The 24,187-nt window shown below is 41.6% G+C and overlaps 1 protein-coding gene across 5 annotated transcripts in view; it reads right to left on the bottom strand.

The window, feature by feature from the left end:
* Positions 1–1,993: 1,993 nt before the first annotated feature.
* The window catches only part of PRELID2 (PRELI domain containing 2), a 77,487-nt gene continuing 55,293 nt past the window's right edge, over positions 1,994–24,187 (bottom strand). For 4 of the 5 annotated variants that reach the window (XM_082454299.1, XM_082454300.1, XM_082454301.1 and 1 more), the window contains 2 exons: positions 10,684–10,753; positions 1,994–6,292 (listed from right to left, as the gene is read on the bottom strand). In XM_082454299.1, the coding sequence (XP_082310425.1) occupies positions 10,694–10,753 (60 nt within the window). In that variant the 3' untranslated portion in view covers positions 1,994–6,292; positions 10,684–10,693. Of the gene's footprint in view, positions 6,293–10,683; positions 10,754–24,187 lie in introns of those variants that run through there. The other variant, XR_014261683.1, reaches the window with a different exon arrangement.

Genomic DNA, 24,187 nt, shown 5'->3' with positions numbered 1-24,187 from the left:
GGTGAAATATTTTTAGGCTCTCTTTTCTTCTATTAGCATTTCAGAGACACTGGAGCACCTTTTTCTTAGACAGTGAATTATATTTTTCTTAAGGACTAGAGGCAAAACATTAGAAAAAAAGAGTTCTCGTACTGCAAACTCCTTCTGCCAGCTAGCTTAAGGATAACCCCTTTTGGGAGAACAGACATTACTTCTATTTTTTTTTTTTTTCTTTTTTTAACTAATAGCTACTTTATTTATTTATTTATTTATTTTTGGCTGGGTTGGGTCTTCGTTTCTGTGCGAGGGCTTTCTCTAGTTGCGGCAAGCGGGGGCCACTCTTCATCGCGGTGTGCGGGCCTCTCACTATCGCGGCCTCTCTTGTTGCGGAGCACAGGCTCCAGATGCGCAGGCTCAGTAGTTGTGGCTCACGGGCCCAGTTGCTCCGCGGCATGTGGGATCTTCCCAGACCAGGGCTCGAACCCGTGTCCCCTGCATTAGCAGGCAGATTCTCAACCACTGCGCCACCAGGGAAGCCCCCCAGACGTTACTTCTGAAGTTGACAGAATTGCTGCCCATGGCATCAGGATCACCTGGGGAGCTTGATGCATTCCTGATGCAGGGGCTGCAGCCTAGAATCTCGGGGGGTGGGATCCAAGCATCAATATTTCTGAAGCTCCTCAGGGGGTTCCAATTGGCAGTTGAGGAATGTAAGAAATACTGCGTGTTAAAAATTAAATACTGCATTTTAAATTTCCATCAATTGTTTCTGTAAGTTAATTTTTATTCTGAGCCCTCACCACACTGGGTTTGTTATTCTTAGGACTCTACCCCTCTATCCGCCTCAGTCTCTCCAAGCCTCATGGTAAGGTTCCGGCGTTTGCAGGATTAGCTAGAACTAGCTAGCATGACCACCCAGACATCAGGGAAACAAGACGCTGATACTGCAGCCCTGAATTCAGGGACGTCCTCAGATCAGGCTGTAATAGAACAGTTTGAAAGTAAAAGACTTTTATGCCAGAAAATCCTGCACCCTGCAATCACTGTGTACTGTGCAGCCCCTACGTGGCTCAGATGAGAAGGTGGTCTCATGCAGGGCAGCTCCACCTTTCCATATATAAGGCTGAGGCTGGAGAGAACTCGTTATCTTCCAAAAAGGTATGAGGTGCCCCCCACTAATTCAGACATGATCACACAACCATGCAATCTGCTGGTGAGGCTCTGGGGCCATCAAGCTATACATTTCGTGCTAAGCTCTCCATTATGCTATGCCTCCTGTGCTATTTTCTGCATCCTTTAAGCAATCATGGTGTGATTTACCCAAGAGGTAAATGTGTCTGGTCTTACCATCAATTGGTGCCCATTACTGCCCTCTGTCAGTACAATGAAGGTGCAAGCCTCTTGGAAACCCGCTGGATCAAGTCAAAAGAGAAGACAAATCCTGCCTTTCTCTTGCATGCAGTAGGTGCTCAGTAAGTGCTGGATGAACCAAGGACTCTACCCCAAAAGGTCCTCAGGCTCTAACAAAAGAAAGGCATCAATAGGGCTTGGACGAGGCACTTTGGAAACCAGGCACAGAAATCCACTCGCATACATTGAAGTAAAAGGCAGACAAATAAAAGGATAAAGGCAAATCTCACGGAAACAAAGTACAGAAGGTATAGCTGAGCCTCACAAGCAGGTCAACAAGCAGTTGCTCTCTCTCCCTCCCCCTTTGGGACCCCATGACTTCATGCCACTGTTTGTGCTTCATTTCTTCTTGCTCTGCATATCCTGGTCCTTTGCTCCATTAGCACATGGCCCATTCTATCACCCAGTAAGAGCAGCTTCTGCTTATTTCTGGGAGAAACGTTAATGGCTCAACTTGGGGGAAGCGGGGAGCTAACATCATCTGGCTGGTATAACACTCTTATCTGGGGCTGCTGAAAGGACTAAAATCACTACTACAAATGATAAACACAAGCTCTGCCAGGTGATACGATACCCTCAAGAAATTAAAATTCACACATAAATATTAGTTGTGACACCTTTATTTCAGAATGACGGCAGGATTGAATTTCACAGGTATGCAACTAATTTATAGCTCTAAATCACAATAACACTGAATCAAAAACACTTTATCCTGCACAGAAACTTGGCACAGAAATGTTCACTTGTAATCTACTTACGTTTCACATTATAGAACTGGACATATAAAAACACTAACACAGCTGGGGAGACAACAGCTTACAGATCTAAGTAAATCATTTGTAGCAATATCTCAGTTATCTTGAGGTCACAGATCTGACAACTGCAGTCAAGGATGAGGAAGTAAGTTAGAGGAAGTAGCAGAGCCACTAAAATAATGTCACCAAGTCAATGCAGCAACGTTCATCCATTTCACTGCTAAAAAAAGCCTCCCAATGACTCACTCAGCTCCTGTTTACTGTTACTTGACACAGTATGCAATTACAGCAATTCCCAACTCCATATAGTAAAGGAGAGCAAAGTTCCTAGAGACAGGCAGAGTTAAGGAGGAGAGAAACGACAGAGAACAGTGACGATAAAGAAGAAACTATGAAAACCATGGCAAAACTCAAAGAGCAGAGCCATTCAGTGGAGGGGCTTTAACAAACCTAAATAGGACCTGAAAGAATTCAAAACATAAATGATGACTCTGAAATGATTTCATTATCTTCAGTAGATTCTGTTTGCAAAAGCAGGGAAATGTATACTAAATTAGGAGGAGGCTCAAGAGGGAGGCGATATGGGGATATATGTATACATATAGCTGATTCACTTTGTTGTACAGCAGAAACTAACACCACATTGTAAAGCATTTATACTCCAATGAAGATGTGAAAAAAAAAGAGTTCCGTGTAAATGGCAGAAATAGAGCAAAAAAGATGTGAGACTTAAAAGAATAACCTTGAGTCAGCTACACCATGCCCCCACGATGTCTGATAAATGGGATATTACTACACAGGTACTGCTTATAAAATACACAAAGCAATTTATATCAAAAGAATATAGCACCTTTTTTTATCCCCACGATTGAAACCATAAAAGCCCGTTCATGGTAAAAGCACCTCAATCACGTAGGGATAGCCTCAGTCAGCTTCTCTGTGCATGAGAACTTTATATTCTGTCCTGAGTGATCAGCTGTATTGATCCGTGGGCCCAACTGACTATAAACCCTTCTTAAGTGACAGAAGACACAGAGGCCACCAACACCTCCCCTAAATCACTGTTTCTCAAAATCTGGTCTGCGAAACAGCACAACCAAGACTCCTGGTGAACTTGTTTTAAAATGCAGATCCCCGAGTCCCAAATGAAATTCCATGAATCAGAATCTCTGGGGGAGGCCCTGGGAACCTGCAGTTGAGCCCACCTACCCAAGGATTTCTGGTACAAGTAGAAGCCTGGGAATCACTGTAATACATCCGCACCTTCGTGTGTAGGTTCAGCAACCCTGTCAGGAGGAGACTGGCCGGGTCTGTGAATTAACCCTTCCCACCCTTGTTCCTAATGTACCCAAGTTAAGGCTATACTCCCGGTTTTGACATTTTATAGATAATCAAATTACATGTGGACTTCTAAATGTTTTATCACAGGAAGAAGATTCTGACACATAATAAAAATAAAGTTTAACAAGCCCTAACTAATTTTAAAAGGAACATACGATTTCTAAGCCATATATGTGAAACCTGAAGTAATGGATGCCCGCAGGGGAAAAAAAAAAAAAACCTGAGGATAAGTGTCTGATGCAAGTTCAGAGGATTGCCTGGGAATGGGGAGGAAAACACATGTAAAAGCAGTCTTGGAGGAGAGGCAGAAAGCAGCTTACAACCAGAATAGGGAAACGCAAATCTCTTAAAAGTTGGCTGAGATGTTTAAGCTGGTCCTTAACACTCTTGAAGCAAAGGCTGGAAACTACTGGCAAACATGTTTTGTTTGGCTGGCACAATGTTTTAAACAATTATGAATTCGTTGCCAACATATATACATTGGGTGATTTCTTTCTTTTTTTTTAATACTATCTTTTCCTGGAAAATTGGAAGAACTAGAAAAACCTGACACTTGGCAACACTGTGCTGGAGCCGGGCAGCAGCTGCCCACCTTTCACCACAGCCACGTACTCCTGGGGTCTCCCCAGTGGCCGCCAGCCTGCTGCACGCATCAGATCACCTGCCAGACCCCTGCAGGCGTTTGCATTGGCCATGCCAGCTTCAAGGAATTAAGGCAAAAAATCAGCCTCTCTCTGCTTCACTCTAACAATAATTCTTACTACAAAGATACTTTCCTACCTCGGAGGTGTGAAGAAAGGAATCAGATAATATCTGCAAATCACCCAGAATTGTAGTGTTCACTGGCCATTGGAATCACCGACAGAGCTTTAAAAAATACTGCTGACTGGGTTCCACCCGCAGAGATTCTGACTTATTGGTCGGAGATGTAACGTAGGCAGCAGGAGCGCAGAAAGCTCCCAGGTGGTTCTAATGGACAGTCAAGGTTGAGAACTCCTGCTTTCACAGAATGCAAGTTGTTGAGTACGAAGGGTTACATTTATTCTTTCTTTTTTTTTTTGGCTGCGCCAGGAGACTTGCGGGATCTCAGTTCCCCGACCAGGGATTGAACCCGGACCCTGGCAGTGAAAGCTCGGAGTCCTAACCATCAGGCCACCAGGGAACTCCCAGAATTACATTTATCCTAACGTCAACCTCCAAGTACAGATTTCTCGCCTCTCACCTCTGTGATAATTCACATCACCTTTTATTTGTGTAAATGAGCTCTTATTCCAAAAGCCTACCAACTGCCGTTTACAAACTGGAAAAAGGTCAAACTGTGTTCTGGTTTCTACCATTCATTTTCCCTCCAACACAACTGAAGAATGAAACACTAAGGAAATGAAGGGAAATTATCCTAAGACACAAAACTCAGGCAGTACAAACAGCTCAAATGCAATAAGAGGAGCTCACAGTGGCAGGCTTGTATTAAAATTAAAAAAAAGAAAAAGAAATTTAAAAAAAACAATTGCTTTGAAATTCATCAATTCACTAAATGGAAAATTTTTCAAATATTAAAAAAAATAATAATTTCCCCAAGACGTTCCAGTAATGGCCCAACTTGTTTTATCTTAAGACAATGAATTCCAAATTATTGCCCCTCTTCAAGCTTTCATTTAGGGAGTGTGCATTTACATTTTGGCTTCGGATCATGGGGAATGCAAACTACCGTCACCTAATTTTCAAACAATACTACTACATTACCTTACGTTAGAAAAGTATATTTCCAAAATGGTTTCATGTACTAAAAATAGCTTCTATTTACTTCTGTGTACCAGGTAGCATGCTAGGCACTTTATCACATGATCTCCAATTGTTCCAACAGCCTCATAAGGTTAACACTATAATCCCATTTTACAAAACTAAAAAATGAATCTAGGAAAGATCTTTAAGAAAGATTTTAAATTACATACATAATCACCGAGCTGCTGTGTGGTCCTGCTCAGATTCAAACCGGAGTCCGTCTGACTCCCAAACCTGTGCTTTTCATACCAAACAACCTTGTTTAATCATCACAAGTAGAAAGATCTGTGCCCAATTATCCCCATTTGCCCAATGAAAAACAGACAGGTCACATAATCTGCTCCACATCCCAGAATGAGTTAGAAGGAGCCAAGATGATAGCCTGTCTCCCCACCCCCCAGGTTCTTTTAAGGACCAATCACAGTTCATGTGTTATATTATACAAGCTAGCTGATGGCAGTTATGTAGTACTGATGGGTAGAAATCAAATGCTCCTGATTTCTGAGAATCTTCAACATTACTGTGAATATGGCTTAACTTCAACACAGGTATGGTATATTCCTGTCTGTTCCAGGCCACCTAAGAATCAGGTATCAGGTTTAAGTCCTTTATTCGTCCCAGAATCCTCTCATGAATCCTATGAGCAATGATGTAGAGAACAAACAGGCAAAAGCAGCATTTTCCATGCCTCTGGCCCATCCTTGGTTGCCCCAACACTGCCACCAGGCAATCAGCAGGACATCCTGAAGAAGGGCAGACATCACCTTCTATGGGATTTTTCCTTTATTTGTAAAATCGTAGAGATTATGCCACAAGAATCAGCCAGAAGGTCTCAGCTCCACGAGAGCCGCTCCTTGAGGTCGGCTCCCAGAGGGAGTGTATCATGTCATATCCCGGCAGAAAGGTTTCCTCTTCTGTAAGCTGCCAACACCGCATTCTTATACCTGTATTTCGAAAACTGTGTCTTTGGATGTGTTGTGTCCGAGAAAAGATTCTCGAGCAAAAGTAGACACAACACAGCTTCCCTGCAAGAGAAAGCAAACAGGCTTTATCACCTAGTAAACATGTCTCAACAATCAATACTCATTTGTCCTCTTTTCTGAAGCAACTCTTAAGAGTCACTTGAATTCTATCACTATGGATAATTCTTGAAGGAATTGTATTTCCGCCTCCTAATGATCTTCAAACAAAGCAAGTACCTCATTTTATTAATAAACTACCAAATGCCCAGAGCAGCTGGTTCAAAGGGGAGTTGAGATTAGCTAAAACTGAGGTCTTAATCATTCCGATGTGAAAGAACTCTACTGTGTTTTCAAACCTCACCGAGCCCGGTCTCCCAACTGCCAGCAGCAAGAACAAACAGATGTCAGGGCTATTTGTTTTCTTCAAAAGTGACAGGAAATCAAAAATCTATCAGATGGATGTGTCAGCAGCAACACCCCAAGCCCACTGATTAGTGAGATTTATGCACCTCCATTCTGGCTCAGGACAAAATCACTTTCTAAGCGTTTTAACTATCAAACGCCCACTTAGATATACAGGCCAGAGAGATCTAGGGAGCAACTTTAGTGTGAGGTACCCTACACAATGTGGTCACATTCTACGTAACTTTAAATTATGCAAATTTGAAATGTGGTAGAATATAAAAATATTAAATAATGTCTCCTTAGGCACACTTGTGCAGACCCCATAGAATGTTTTTTTAAAACATTAAGAACTGCAAAATTCCAAAGCTCAAAATTTGAGTACACTGTACACGGCACCTACACTATTGCCACATCCCAGTGCTATCTTATCTGTTAAACAAAATGCCTATATTCCTACCCCATTCATGCACATGCATTGGAACTTTATGAAGCAATTTTAATGATCACTATTGCTGGTATCTTAACTTCCTTGTTGTGATCATTTTATGCTTTTTTATGCCTTAAAATAATACCATCCAAGTGGTTATGTTGGCGCTAATACAGAGAAAATAAACTATTGCACTATTAACTTTGGAATAGAGGTAAGATGTGATCAAATACTACATTAAAAAAAGGCCAAACCACCACCACGAGGCCACCTGATGTTAATTTAGGCAAACTCTAATCCCAGGGAGAGACAACTTTTTCTTAAAGGACCAGATAGTAAATATTTTAGGCTTTGCAGGCTGTAAGATCTCTTTCACAGTTCTTCACTTTTCTGTTGTAGCTGGAACATAGCCAGGAACATAGCCGTGTTCTAATAAAACTTTATTTACAAAAGGAGGCCACAGGCTAGATTTGGCCCCCAGGTTACAGTTGGCTGACCTCTGCTCTACAGCTATGGAGCTAATCCCCATCCCAACCTTTTCTTTTAATGTAGCATTTTACAGTTCATAAAAGGTAGTTCCCCCATCTACAAACATTCTCCCACTTCCAGTAGATATAATTTTGAGAAAATAAAAAGTTCCATTAAAACAGGCATGTTTCAAACTTGCCAAACTTTGTAAAATCAGTCAAGAAAATGAGCTAAAAGTAATAAGCTGGCAACAGCACTGCAGCAACAGCAATGCCTCAAAATGTTCCATATCATGTTTTTCGTGATGCTTACATAACTGTACATATGTGTCAAAACTTACCAAATCCTACATTGAAATTAGTCGTTTTAACTGTGCACAGATACCTAAATGAAGCTGATTTTGAAAAAAGCTTAAAGTCTCAGCAATAGCCCCTAACTTGCAGTAATTGTAGATCCAAGTGGTAAGAGTATACACCTCTTACTTCATATTTGCTCCTGAGAAAACTGGTCATAAATTATGACAGTTCCAACTATGTAAATCCTTCAGGAACTCCGTTGCATTAAGTGCATTAAATGCACCTGTCCTGCACTAAACTTGTAGTTATCCAGACCTCAACTGCTTCACTTCAGAGAGGAGGAATTGGTTGCTTTTTAGAAACAATAGAGGGACTTCCCTGGTGGCACAGTGGTTAAGAATCCGCCTGCCAATGCAGGGGACACAGGTTCGATACCTGGTCCGGGAAGATCCCACATGCCATGGAGCAACTAAGCCCATGTGCCACAACTACTGAGCCTATGTGCCTCAACTATGGAAGTCCATGCACCTAGAGCCTGTGCTCCACAACAAGAGAAGCGACAGCAGTGAGAAGCCCGGCACGGCAACCAAAGTAGAGCCCACTCGCCTCAACTAGAGAAGGCCTGTGTGCAGCAACAAAGACCCAACACAGCCAAAAATAAATAAAACACAATAAATTAAAAAAAAAAAAAAAGGAAATACAAAGCCCTGAGTTCATGACTTAGTTCTCCACCACAGTAAAAGCAAAACAAAAAAACAAAAACATGGGTCATTTAAGACAGGAGGTAATACTTGTTTAGTTTCCTCTTCCCCATTAGCAACACTTTAAATCACAAACACAAGTTGATAATTTCAAATACGAGTTGTTGTTGAATCTCAACTCTTTTCTTTTCAGTCATCTTTGCTCCACTGTGGAGCCTGTCAATATTCAAGCAGGGGGAAGAAAAGAAGAAAAAAAAAAAAAACGAAAAAAGGGCAAACAAGCAGAAGCTGAGATGCTAAAATCAGGGAAAGGCCCCACAAAGAAAGTCATTCCTCCTCTGATTAATCTAAAGTCGATGGAATACGTGACAACAGTTTCAAAACCCCAGCTATTAGCTTTCGCGGGGCTTGCATTTCATCTGTCTCAAACTCAGAGATGAGAACTTATTTAAAGCAATCGTTCTCAAAGTGTGGTCCATGGATCAGCCTCACCAACATCACCTGGGAACTGGCTAGAAGCACAAATTCTCAGGCTCCCCTCCCTGCAGACCTAATGAATCAGAAATTCTGAGAGTGGGACTCACCAAGCTGTGTTTACCAAATTCTCCAGATGATTCTGATACTCACTAAAGTTTCCAAATCACTAATTTAAAGTCTGAAAACCTATGTACACTTGTAAGTGGAGTTTCCTCGTCCTCTCTTTTAACTTGGAGCTGACTTTAGATCCCACCCTGCAGGATAAGATGGGCTCTGTGCTCAAGTGCACAAGTACTAGTGGTGCTTGGTGAGCCTCACAGGAGGCCAGCCTGGAAAAACAGGGGGATATGGCCAAGTTCTTCTCCACAGCTTTTCCACGTACAGAGATGTGGGAGCACGCCACATTTAGATTCCATGCCAACATTTTTTGAGCACCTGCCATGTTCCGGGCTTGTGCTAAATGAAATTATCTTGCTTAGCCGTTCCAATAATAAATAAATGTATTAGTATGTGTTATGTATACAGAGGCTTGATATTAATCAGAATGGAGTCAAACCTGCAAACAAGCAGAAACCTTTATAATTCTCCAATTCTCGTTCACAGGCCTGGCCAGCATGCTTTGAATGCTGAGGTTCTCGTACACAAATATTCCTTTTGCTTCCTCTTTGGTTAACTGTTCTCAAACTTTATTGTATATCAAAATTAGAGACCAAGTTGCTTATACAAAACCATGTATACTCTAGTTTTAAGCCAACATAAGGAAATTTGAGGTAATTCTGAACTACCCACAACAATGTGTGCTCTACTCAAAGGTTTTACCTTCTCCCAGACGTTAAAAACCAAAGTCCAATAAATCTTGTAAGATGCAAATCCACTATACAAATTTATTTTAGGCTTTGAGTCTCTCAGATAATTTTGTTCTGCCCTTTCCACCATGAAGACCATCGTCCTTGAGGCAGACAATAAAAACTTAAGGAATAAAAAAAGGAAGTAATTCCAAAATCCCCCTGCTTATCTGTTAACCCTACATCACTTGCCCTAAATGTGGCATGTGCTCCTGCACGAGTGCTATATTCTTCATCCTGTGCCCATGGCAGACATTGCTAATCAATCATAGCACTCTTACCCAGAGCCGGAGAGTTATTCTCAAAGCCTTGGAATCCTTCTCAATAGCATTTCAGGCAGCACCCCCGCCCCCAGATCGGGAGGAGTACACATGACTGGTAAAATGTCTGTATTTCACTGGCCAATCAACATGCCCCTTTCTTGTTTTCTTTTAAACAGTTGAAGCAGTTTAAAGCTGCTCCAAATACAATTTTAAACCCCTCCTTTCACTATTCTCAGGACAATAAAATTAAGCTTCAGTTAATTCTGAACTGCAGTCTCTACAAACCTATGCCACCTTGAGGGTGCTAATCATGGTGGATTGTGTTAAACAGTTTAAACACTTTGAGTGCAGTTGTAACCCAGAACGTAGTACAAAACTGCTTTGAAAATCAAAGAACCAAGTAAATAAAGGTACAGAACAGATAACAAAAAACCTGTGAGGCAGTATCCCATGGATATAACTGGGAAACGTACAGCATGAATAGCCCAGGGAGGCTGAAACATAATACTCAGGCTTATAAGCATGAAGACATGGCTGGAGTAAATAATTCTTAGTTTGCTTTTGGTACTCACTGATGATTCTTTATTCAGCTAAGGGGGCACCACACTGTTCCTTTAACAGCATCTCCATTATTCTAATTCCCTATGGAGAGAAGAAAGAAAAATCAAAATGCCACATTTCACAGACAAGCACTTTTACATTTATCACAACCTTTCCCTTCAAGGAATCCAAGCCATGGCCATATATTCTTTTCAGAAAAGGCTCGCAGTCATACTTTACATTTTTATAATATTCTACTCAGCAATTTCACATACATTATCTTCACATGTGCTCAGAACTACTCAGGGAAGCAGGCAGAGCAGAACTGTGAATCTTCCATTTTAAATATAAGCAAGCCATCCAAGTGATGTTAAGAACTTCCTGAAAGTGGCCCAGTTACTAAGCGGCACTGCTAGAGCTGGAATAATCATGGTAATAGTTAATACTACAATAGTGACATTAAAAATCACAGATCACCATAACAAGTATAATGATAACGAAAAGGTTTGAAATTACTAAAATGTGACACAGAGACACAAAGTGAGCAGACGATGTTGGAAAAATAATGCCAAAAGACTTCCTTGATGCAGAATAGCCACAAACCTTGAGCTTGTAAAAAGTGCAATATCTGCAAAGTGTGATAAAGCAAAGCATGATAAAACGAGGTATGCCTGTGTTCACTGAACACTTACAAATGTGCTAGACTCACTGCTAAGGTCTGTGTGTGCATTATCTGAGGTAGTGGGTGCAGGGTGCACCACGGAGATCCCCCCAGGACTCAGGCACTCCTCCCCCTTCTGCCAGCACCATAGGCTGGCATGCAGCTACCCTCGGCCAAAGGGAGATGCATTCCCTGAAGTCATGCCCCTCTGCAGGGGTGGCCCACATCTCATGGCTGGTGGGTATAGCGTAGAAAGGCCCAGCCCCCGCCCACAATTCGGGACAACTCTGAACGGCATCCCATCACCACAGCTCCCCACGGGATCAGCTGGGACCTACATCACAACTGCATCGCACTTCAACGTCACCTTCTGCCTAATCCTGCTTGCCTCGCTCCCTTACAAGAGTTGTTTCCGAGAGCCCTCTCCAGCAGTGACCCTCCGCATAAAAACGGTCATCTGAGTCTGTGTCCGAGAGCCGACTAGGACACCTTGTTTAATACACACAAAATCTATGAACAAGTACTATTCTTACCCCCGTTTTACTGATGAGAAAAACAGAAATTCAAAGAGAGTTAAGTAATTTTCCCAACGTTATACAGCTATTAAGTAATGAAGCCAGGGAAAGAACAGACACTGAATTCTGGTTTCAGGGGCACCCCTTAACCTTGCAAGGCTCACTCCATGACTACGCATCAAGCTGACTGCCCACCCACCCCGGCCGGTCAAATTCTACCCCGGAAGAAAGAGGAAAGCAGATACTCCCTCTTTCCTCCTTCAAGGACAAGTTCTGTACCGGAGGCTGAACCTTCAGACGGAAAGGCAGGATTGTGATGTAATTATGAACTGGGGTGTTAAGGAACTCGAAGCTGGGTTGTGGGGAATGGGGCACGATGCTCTCAGGGACAGGAGTGTGGATGAGAGGGAGTAATAATGATCAACGCTAACTTAAACTGCAGGTCCCCAGGCCCCGCACAGGAAGGCTTTGATTTCATAGGACTTAAGCAGGCCCCAGAGAGCTGTACCTTTAACAAGTACCAGCTGCTCCCCATGGTCAGGCAGGGCTGGGAGACACTGAGTGGGCCTACAAGAGAAAGGCAGGGACTTCTTACCTGGGGTTTGTTCTGAGCCACGGGAGGGGGATGCACCTCTAGAGAAGACAATAAAATATACTGAGTACTAAAGTACACTGAACAAAATCTAACGTTTCCTTGAGGTTTCCGAAGGTCCTTCAGATTCTAGCTGGCTATCACCACAAATACTGCCACTAGCTTGAGAGGAGGAAGTATTTTTTTTTAATTATTTATTTATTTATGGCTGTGTTGGGTCTTCGTTTCTGTGCGAGGGCTTTCTCTAGTTGCGGCAAGTGGGGGCCACTCTTCATCGTGGTGCGCGGGCCTCTCACTATCGCGGCCTCTCTTGTTGCGGAGCACAGGCTCCAGACGCGCAGGCTCAGTAATTGTGGCTCACGGGCCCAGTTGCTCCGCAGCACGTGGGATCTTCCCAGACCAGGGCTCGAACCCGTGTCCCCTGCATTGGCAGGCAGATTCTCAACCACTGCACCACCAGGGAAGCCCGAGAGGAGGAAGTATTAATTAAAGGATCTTGACAATGCCAAGGAGCATGGACTGTGGGGTGAGCCAAAACAGGAGACTGTAGGACCAGTAGCCCTGTTGTCAGAGTCAAGAGACCTGGGTTCTGGTCACAGCCCTGCCAATTATTCTGCCGGGTACCTTAGGCTCATCACTTTTACAAAGTTGTAACTTAGACCAGAGAGCTAAGGGGGCTGGGATGTTGACTGGATAGTACAGGCGCACGCCAGAATTACTAGGGGAACCCACAAAAGCAAATACAGATTCCCAAGCCCTACCCAGACCCATTCAATCAGAACTTCGAGGGCTGGGGCATGGAATCTGCAAATATTCCTCATGTGGTTCTGAAGCACAACTAGTTCATATACTAGAATTTGTAAAAAGCAGCTTGATACCACCTCTGCAAGCCTGGGAATTGAGGGAATAATTGTCCTTAATCATTTGTGAAGATACAGTATATACTCTTGTACTCTTAGAGCTACTCACCTTTTAAGAATTAGGGGGGAAAGGAGGGGTTGGGGGATGAAACAACCAGTGGAATGAAATTTAACTTAATTCTTAACCTTAAGATCTGAATTGTGCTCACTTCTGCTCTCTCTCACTCAACAACAGAACAGTTAACAAATATTTATTGCATACCTGCTATGTGCACTGAAGATTAAGTGGTGAACAAACCTAAGTCCCTGCGTTCATGGAACTTACAGACTAACAGATTTCATTCCCCTTGTCTCAACTTTTTTTGTCTGTTTCAACAAACCCCTGAGCAATAATTAAACGCCTTCCTTCTATTTTCAGGAAGAATAAAAATAGCCATGTTAATTCGGTTGCAAGCTTCTTTTTGCAGAGTGGGCCGTAAGTCTAGTCAGTATGTCTTTAAAACCAGAAAAGCAGACTCCTTCCTTAGGAAGTGAGCACAGGTGAGCTCTCCCCATCTGTCTAAATTAAGAACGCCACCGTTTACTGAGCTGAGAGCTAACTGACGTAAGTGAAGACGCTGGGGTTTGCCTTGGGAATTGAAAGACATTATTTATTGAATCAATTATGCTCACACTGTGACAGTTGATTTTCTTTCCCTTTTCTCCCCCTCTCTCATACCACTTTAGTCTTTTTAAGCAGAACAGTTAGAAATAGAAGGTGGAGAACAGGGGCAAAGAGAGAGAGACCTATAAATGAATTGAAAACAAAAAACAAAAAACAAAAAACCTACCAGGGAGGCCAAGCCATTATTTAGTCCGTCTCTTTGGTAAGGAAGGACCAAATCAAAACCCAGTCGATAGAGTCCTTTCGAATAGTTTCAATGCTTAAAATTCAACCCCCAAGAGATCAGGCTTAAAGGGGCTAAATTTACACCACTTATCACACAGTGATGCCTGAAATGCAGAACAAACATTAGGTGGATCCACCTTTATAGATAGAGCTTAACTTAAAAGATTTTTGGACTGACAAACCATAAACCAGCTTGATTTTATTATGTCCTTCCCCTCTGAGAATTTTTTCTCCCTGTTACCAGGCCATCTTTCTCTATTTGCCAATGTACAGACAAGGGAGCCCTCCCAGGCTAATACCAGGGCTGTGCTGGCCAGACACGTTCCCACAGAGGAGTCCCAGAGTCACGTCTTTCAGATTCAAAACACTTCACCAATTCCCCACTCTAGAAGTGTCTGAAAAATAGCTGATTATTACAGAAAACGAAAAGCTTGCCTGAAGAGAAGGCAGAATAAGTTGGAACTAAAGGTGGCTAGGTCGAGATGCTATCTTTATTTTGTTATCAAACTGATGCTTCCTTAAGAAGCTCTGATTTACCTATGAGTCCCCGAAGAGGCCTGCATGAAGGGAGGACCTGCAGAAGCTGCTAGAAGGTGAATGGTTTGAATAAGACCCAAGCCTGGTTACGAGTGTGACATACAGAGTGAGGGGAAGGTCCGAGCAGAGGACAAGAGAGTAATATTAGACGTTATAAAAATTACAAAGTTCTTGGGGAGTTCCCTGGCCATCCAGTGGTTAGGACTCTGTGCTTCCACTGCCAGGGGCCTGGGTTCGATCCCTGGTTGAGGAACTAAGATCCCACAAGCTGTGCGGCACAGCCAAAAAAAAAAAAAAAAAAAAATTACAAAGTTCTAAAGCAGTTCTCAAAAGACACATATATAGGGAGATCTTAACAAAAGAGAGTTGCTCAGTTAGTTATCACAATGATAAAAGATTGGCCATAATTAAATGAAGAACAACTGTCTGTGTACTGAGTGTTCACCAGAAGCTAGGTACTGTGATGACCAGATTAAGCATTGGAAGACCTCTCCTCCCGCCACTGAAAACAAGCTTTCTTTTGGATCACAGCTTTGGAATAAGTACCGGAAGCAGTATCCGTGCCCGTTGTGTGTACAAGACTGCACTGCTGCTGTGAGGAATGAGATGCATATAAGACATGATGCTTCTACTCAAGAGGGCATCGTCGGTCTCTTGGGAGGAATCAGAGGAATGCAAAATAACTGAAAAACAACATAGCCTCTGAGAAACATTACCACACTTAAAAAAAAAAAAAGGTCAATGGAGGAAGGGAAGCAGAGACTGATCTTGTGTGAAGGCAGGACCTGCAGAAGCTGCTAGAAGGTGAAGGTTTGAATGAGACCCAAGCCTGGTTATGAGTGTGACATACAGAGTGAGGGGAAGGTCCAAGCAGAGGGGTTAACAAAAGGCATGGGGGTGGGAACATCAGTCCATGTGCAGTTAAGCGTTTGCCTTCCTGAAGGGTGAGAAAGTGGAATGGATGAGACTATTACGCCTTCCAATGTCTCCACTCCCCCGCAAGCTCCCCACCTGCTCACACGTACTCTTCCTCCCACCTTAGTTCTGCTCTTTCCTGGAAGAGACAACAGCACATAAAACATCTCACAAATAGCCCTGTAATTATGCAACAACACTCTTAAAACGTTTTAGGGTTGAGTCCAAGCTAGCTGTGAAACCTTGGGCATATTACTTAAATCCTCTAACCTTCAACTACCTCATCTTTGAATGGAGATAATATAGTAACATGGGTTTGTGCTAAGAATTTGTCAAAATAATGTCTGATCTGGTTACCACAGTACCTAGCCTCTGGTAAACACTCAGTACATGGTTGTTCATCTAAATCTCTTTCATGATCATCTAATCCCACCAGAATTCAAATCCCGTAAGGCTAGGGCCCTTGTCTGTCTTGTTCAAGATATAACCCCTAGGAGAACAATGCCCAGTACACAGAAGGCATGCAGTAAACATCTACTGAATGAACAAATGAATCTATCAATCAACCCATCAATCATCAGCTTACAAGTCTACCACACTAGATGGTAAGGTGCTCAGAAACAGGGAACAAAAGTTACTTACGTTTGAATCCTTACTGTCTAGTGCAGAATCTGGCACAAAATACACGCTCGATGTTGATGAATCATAAGACAGACCAACTGATACTTTTGAATGCCAGGCTGATGAGTGTGAATTTTGGAATTATAGTGCGATCTGCCCAGTAGTTGGCATCCTAGAAAGTGTGGTGAAAGGTCAGGATAACAGGGGCTGCCATAGGAAATGAAAAAAAACCAAACAAGGAAAGAATAAAGAATGAAAGATAAAAGGAAGGGAATGCTGTGGAAAGAACTGACAGCAGAGCAGGGACTTAAAATGGGTCCTGAAGAATCAGTGGGCTTCCCTGGTGGTGCAGTGGTTGAGAATCTGCCTGCCAACGCAGGGGACACGGGTTCGAGCCCTGGTCTGGGAAGATCCCACATGCCACGGAGCAACTGGGCCCGGGAGCCACAACTACTGAGCCTGCATGTCTGGAACCTATGCTCCGCAACAAGACAGGCCGCGATAGTGAGAGGCCCGCGCACCGTGATGAAGAGTGGCCCCCGCTTGCCGCAACTAGAGAAAGCCCTCGCACAGAAACGAAGACCCAACACAGCCAAAAATAAATAAATTAATTAATTAATTAAAAAAAAAAAAAAGAATCCTGATTAGCCGAGAGGAGTTAGAAAGTGACATAACTCAGATGCTGAAGTGTGCGTTATAAAACCACTCACCTTTTGATAAAAAGGTACGCATCGAATTTACTTTAAAAATCTCACTTCCCTTTTGATTCTAAACTTTTTTTTATTAAGTTGGTTTACATAAAACTTTCTCGGAATCTTTTCATTTACTTTATGTAGAATCATAACAGTATGAATAAAAGGTAGAAAAAAGAAAATGTCGCTTTCCTGCTTCAACCCTTCAACAGTGTTCCACTGCTCTTAAAACGTAAGGCTGTGTCTGATCTGCCTCTAGCAGCACTTCAACCGCAGGGAGGGAGGGAGGGAGGAATCCGCATTCAGTTTTCTCATCAAAAGGTAAGAGAAACACTGCTCAGTGCTTCTCCAGGAAAAGATTCTTTGCCACAATAAAGTATCTTTTAATCTGATGCTGTCCAGTTCTTTTGTATTTAGGATTTCTCGTCTGTAAAACTAGGATAACACCAAACAACAGGAGTTCAAATGTACTGGCACATACTGTGTGCCAGGAACTGTGCTGAGTACTTCATCTGCACTGGCTTATTTTACCCTCCTATCTGCCTTAGAGAGTATTTTCTTCTTTTGGATGAGACCCAAGGCTCAGAGAAATTAAGCATCTGGACCAAAATCACATAATAACCAAGAGGTAGAGCCTTGATTTGACCCAAGGCAATCTGGATTAAGAGTCCAGGATCCAGGGTCTTACAGCACTGGGGGCTGTAGGGTTTTAATGAGATTGCATGTGTGAAGACACCTAGTATGATGCTGGGTACACGGCAAGGGCTTTCCTTCGCTTCCCTATTGTCTATGTTCAAAAAGCCTGATACATAAAGCAGGTACTTCAGCCCTACGCCCAAACTAAATGGCATGATTCTTAACATACAAATCAATATTTAATCACATCTACAAATTATTTTAAATATAATGCTTTTCAAGTAGGAATATCCTAACAGACCATATGACTTCAATATAATTTTCCCACAGGGGCTAATAAACTATTGAGTAAGATTCACTTTTATTTTGATAAGTAACTCAAAATCTTTAGGTGTAACTGCAGAACATTAAACTGATACAGTAATTTAGATGTCTTTGCTTCACAGTATAAAGCTTCCTCTCTCTTGAAGGAGAACATTTAATCTCACAGTTTGTAAAGGAAAAGAATATATTCTAAAACAATAAAATCTAAAAATTGGAAAGGACATTATATTATCTAGTCCAGATAGGAAACTCTCAGCAAAGAAATGAAAGTGGCCCATCCAGTTTAAGGAGGTGCCCTGGGATCAAATATCACAATGGAAGATGACAAAGCCATTTCCATATTGCCAATTTGCAAATAAACCCTGATCTGACATGAACCTTTTGTTGGCTAAAAGGCATTTAGTCACTGGTCTCCCACCCTCCAGTGTGACTCAATAAGTCTATTTCCATTTTTAGTTTTTTTAAATGTGACTTGTATATAATTTCAGTTTTTCTGACTTAGACTTCATGCAAAATATGGCTTGTTCATGTGTATCTGTTGGGTATAATTATCAGTAATTTTTTTAAACATCAAAGCCAGCCTCCCATGCAGTGCCGCATCCACCCATGACATTTCTGACAATTGTGATCTTGCTTAGAAACCTCCATGGATGGGATGCTTTATACTCCTTATTCCCTCTGTCTCAGGCCTAACTGTAAGACAATCTTCCTTACATTGAAGCGGCACTGGCTCGGTGCCTGGCACCAAAGGGTCCTAGTACCAAGTCTTGTACCAACTCTTATACTACCAAACTAAAAAACAACAAGGCTCTTATCAATTCCCTTTATTAGCCATTTTTTTCACTATTCATCAGATTTAAGCTCAGTCATAAATTCCCCTTGTTTCTTCCCTATTCTGAGAGAGAAAATGGTTAGCAGCATGCTTGTACATTTAATCAATGAATTGTCTCTAAAAGAGTAAGTAAATCCAACTGATGCCTAGACAATAAACAAATCCAATGGGTGCCCAGATAATTCTCTTTTTATCTTAAGTTCGTATATACCCTATCAGAGAAGGGACGGAGATTTAAAATCAGGTTGGGTTGACTCCAAAACAGCCTCATTATAACCGCTACACATTTGTCTATCATGTCATAATGAAAAAATTAAGTTTTTGCCTATAATTTCCTTGCATTTTTCTTTTTAAATAATAGTAACAACTGGGACTTCCCTGGTGGTCCAGTGGGTAAGACTCCTCTCTCCCAATGCGGGGGGCCTGGGTTGGATCCCTAGGCAGGGAACTAGATCCCGCATGCCGCAACTAAGACCCGGCACAGCCAAATAAATAAATAAATAAATATTTTAAAAAACAGTAACTGGTCATTTACTGTACGCCAAGTCGGCTCCTAAGCATTTTATGTATGTAACTCATTCACTCCTCACAGGTACTCTATGAAATAGGTTCCTATATTATCCTCATTCTACAGATGACAACGGTGAGACTCAGAAAATTAAACAGCTTGCCCAAGGTCACACAGCTGGTCAGTACAGGGTACGCTGCTTTCAGAGAGCGCGAGAGCAAAAGAACATAAATGGCTCTGCTGCAAATATAATTTAAAACATTTATGTGCAGGTAATACCTACTCAAAAACATTTTATATAAAATGTTTTTTAAAATTCTGCTTAAAAACAGAACAAGTCTTTTGGGGGTAGTGCAGCAATTTTTTAAATTATGAAATATTTCAAACATATCAAGAAGTGCCAAGAGTAGAAAAACTAGTGGGCTTTAACAAACATCAATGTCTTTAAAAGTAACAAAAGCTACATCCTCACCAAAGGCCAGTGATCAAGAAAATTTTTAATTATAGCCTTTAAATTCTTCTTAAACTGGGTGTCAACAACTCAACTCTCAAAAACCCACCATTTTCCTTTACCAAGGAAATTGAGAAAAAAATAGTTTAGCCAGAATCTAAGAAAGAAAGCTAGACAAAGAATAAGGGGTCAAATCCCAGGCAGCAAATGGAATTCCGAGGATACTGAAAGTGACAAGAAATATCACTCCAACAAACCTGGGTTCACGAAATACAAGGCTTCTTTTCTCCTTAACAGGCAGACACCCCAGCGTCCTCCCCATCATCTGCTTGGGGCTCTTCCTGGTGCCCCTAGTCCCACACAGTGTGGGCACACCAAGGGGTCCTTCAGCAAGAGATGAAGTTCTACCATAGAGTGGGGATACAGAATAAGAAATGACCACTGACAGAAGGGGTAACAATGACCAAGAGGAATAGCTGGACACCTCGGAGAGCTCAAGGGGCATTTAATTAGCATGCTCCAGGGCTTAAGCACACAACTGAAGTTTAACTATTAGATGTACCTTCAAGAAATTAAATTAGCTTTGCAATTCAAGTTGCTCTGCCCAGAATTCTGTATTAATCCCTGGCCTTGTTGGTCAAACTAACAGCCTTAATTTTGCACCAAGAGCCTAGGTGAATCCAAGCCCGATCCTACAACAGATTTGATCCACCAAAGATCTGTGACTAAAACACTCTTAGTCCACACAAGCTGTGGATGCAGCCCCTGTTTTTCTGCTATTTCAATGCAGCCCAGCCAGAGCTGTTTCAGTTTTCAATTCTGTCTGCCTCAGGTTTACACGAGGTACGTGAAGATTTATGGTGGCCACAAATTCCTATTTTCTCATTGTCTCTGAATTTAGCACAACGGAGTACAAGAACGGGCTCAGAAAAGTAACAGACTGGTCGGAAATTCCATCCAGAACAGTACGGAGAACATGGCTCCCAAATTTCCAAAGAGTCCAGTCTGCTGTGAACGTAAAAGAGCAACAGCAAAGCAAGTACAATACTGTACACTTCGAGTGTCTACTTCAAAGTCGTATGCGTACTAAGCTCTGTATACTGGCTGATGACACCGTGCAAGTAATTTAACCTCCGTGTGCCTCCACTTCCTCATCAGGGCCTGGCTCCTGGTAAACACTCCATAAATTATAGCTACAACTATTATTACTGTAACTGGCTTTCTCCAAATTTTCCAGAAGAGTCTGCATTTACGGAAGACATGGACTGAAAACAAGCCAACATATCTATTACCAGGCACCAATACTCAAAGACATCTACGAGATTTACAAATCGTTGTAATATGCGGTGTATTCAGCTCACGTGCATAGGATTTTAAAATGAAATTGGAACATTAGTACCACTTGCTTACTACCCTCTCTTGCTAAATAGTATTTTTTAAAAGCATGTGTCTGGGAATTCCCTGGCAGTCCAGTGGTTAGGACTTCGCGTTTTCACGGCCAAGGGACCAGGTTCAATACCTGGTCGGGGAACTAAGATCCCGCAAGCCGCGTGGCATGGCTAAAAAAAAAAAAAAAAGGTAAAAGTGTGTGTCTTATTTTTAAATATTTTGTTACCAACACCTCAACCCTTGACCATCTACTTTCTACTTGTTACATGAATTATCTCTGATGCTCCTGGATCCCTACTTAGCTTCAACTCCTGAATTTTTATGCAGACTTCAAGACTTTGTCAGACAAATTTAAAAATCTTTTTTTTTAACATCTTTTTCGGAGTATAATTGCTTTACAATGTTGTGTTAGTTTCTGCTGTATAACAAAGTGAGTCAGCCATATGCATACACATGTCCCTACCTCCTCTCCCTCTTGAGCCTCCCTCCCATCTACCCTATCCCACCCGTCTAGGTCATCACAAAGCACAGAGCAGATCTCCCTGTGCTATGTGGCTGCTTCCCACCAGCCAACTATTTTACATTCGGTAGTGCATGTAGGTCGATGCTACTCTCACTTCGCCCCAGCTTCACCCTCCCACCCCATGCCATCAAGTCCATTCTCTATGTCTACCTCTTTATTCCTGCCCTGCAACTAGGTTCATCAGTACCTTTTTTTTTTTTTTTTTGGTTCCATATACTTGCATTAGCGTATGGTATTTGTTTTTCTCTTTCTGACTTACTTCACTCTGTATGACAGACTCTAGGTCCATTCACCTCACTACAAATAACTCAATTTCGTTTCTTTTTATGGCTGAGTAATATTCCATTGTATATATGTGCCACATCTTCTTTATCCATTCCTCTGTCGATGGACATTTGGGTTGGTTCCATGTCCTGGCTATTGTAAATAGTGCTGCAATAAACATTGTGGTACATGAGTCTTTTTGAATTATGGTTTTCTCAGGGTATATGCCCAGTAGTGGGATTGCTGGGTCATATGGTAGTTCTATTTTTAGTTTTTTAAGGAACCTCCATACTGTTTTCCAGAGAGGTTGTATCAATTTACATTCCCACCAACTGTATAGGAGGGTTCCCTCTTCACCACACCCATTCCAGCATTTATTGTTTCTAGCTTTTTTGATAATGGCCAGTCTGACCGGTGTGAGGTGATACCTCATTGTAGTTTTGATTTGCATTTCTCTAATAATTAGTGATGTTGAGCATCTTTTCATGTGCCTCTTGGCCATCTGTATGTCTTCCTTGGTGAAATGTCTACTTAGGTCTTCTGCCCATTTTTTAACTGGATTGTTTGTTTTTTTGATATTGAGCTCCATGAGCTGTTTGTATATTTTGGAGATTAATCCTTTGTCTGTTGTTTCATTTGCAAATATTTTCTGCCATTCTGAGGGTTGTCTTTTTGTCTTGTTTATGGTTTCCTTTGCTGTGCAAAAGCTTTTAAGTTTCATTAGGTCTCATTTGTTTATTTTTGTTTTTATTTCCATTTCTCTAGGAGGTGGGTCAAAAAGGATTTTGCTGTGATTTATGTCAAAGTGTTCTTCCTACATTTTCCTCTAAGAGTTTTATAGTGTCTGGCCTTATATTTCGGTCTTTAATCCATTTTGAGTTTGTGTATGGTGTTAGGGAGCATTCTAATTTCATACTTTTACATGTAGCTGTCCAGTTTTCCCAGCACCATTTATTGAAGACACTGTCTTTTCTCTATTTTATACTCTTGCCTCCTTTATCAAAAATAAGGTGACCATATGTGTGTGGGTTTAATCTCTGGGTTTTCTATCCTGTTCCATTGATCTATATTTCTGTTTTTGTGCCAGTACCATGCTGTCTTGATTACTGTAGCTTTGTAGTATAGTCTGAAGTCCAGGAGCCTGATTCCTCCAGCTCCGTTTTTATTTCTCAAGATTGCTTTGGCTATTCGGAGTCTTTTGTGTTTCAACACAAATTGTGAAATTTTTTGTTCTAGTTCTGTGAAAAATGCCATTGGTAGTTTGATAGGGATTGCATTGAATCTGTAGATTGCTTTGGATAATACAGTCATTTTCACAATGTTGATTCTTCCAATCCAAGAACATGGTATATCCCTCCATCTGTTTGTATCATCTTTAATTTTTTTCATCAGTGTCTTATAGTTTTCTGCATAGAGGTCTTTTGTCTCCTTAAGTAGGTTTATTCCTAGGTATTTTATTCTTTTTGTTGCAGTGGTAAATGGGAGTGTTTCCTTAATTTCTCTTTCAGATTTTTCATCATTAGTGTATAGGAATGCAAGAGATTTCTGTGCATTAATTTTGTATCCTGCAACTTTACCAAATTCATTGATTAGCTCTAGTAGCTTTCTGGTAGCATCTTTAGGATTCTCTATGTATAGTATCACGTCATCTGCAAAGTGACACCTTTACTTTTGTTTTCCAATTTGGATTCCTTTTATTTCTTTTTCTTCTCTGATTGCTGTGGCTAAAACTTCCAAAACTGTGCTGAATAACAGTGGTGAGAGTGGGCATCCTTGTCTTGTTACTGATCTTAGTGGAAATGGTTTCAGTTTTTCACCATTAAGAACGATGTTGGCTGTGGCTTTGTCATATATGGCCTTTATTATGTTGAGGTAAGTTCTCTCTATGCCTACTTTCTGGAGAGTTTTTATCATAAATCAGTGTTGAATTTTGTCTAAAGCTTTTTCTGCATCTACTGAGATTATCATATGGGTTTTATCCTTCAGTTTGTTAATATGGTGTATCACATTGATTGATTTGCGTATATTGAAGAATCCTTGCATTCCTGGGATAAACCCCACTTCATCCTGGTGTATGATCCTTTTAATGTGCTGTTGGATTCTGTTTGCTAGTATTTTGTTGAGGATTTCTGCATCTATGCTCATCAGTGATACTGGCCTGTAGTTTTCTTTCTTTGTGACATCTTTGTCTGGTTTTGGTATCAGGGTGATTGTGGCCTCATAGAATGAGTTTGGGAGTGTTCCTCCCTCTGCTATATTTTGGAAGAATTTGAGAAGAATAGGTGTTAGCTCTGCTCTAAATGTTTGATAGAATTTGCCTGTGAAGC

Source organism: Balaenoptera physalus, assembly GCF_965194825.1.
Source record: "Balaenoptera physalus genome assembly, chromosome: 3".
Classification (NCBI taxonomy): Eukaryota; Metazoa; Chordata; class Mammalia; order Artiodactyla; family Balaenopteridae; genus Balaenoptera; species Balaenoptera physalus.
The sequence above is the reverse complement of the archived record's forward strand: the minus strand, read 5'-3'. Positions and strand labels throughout refer to the sequence as shown.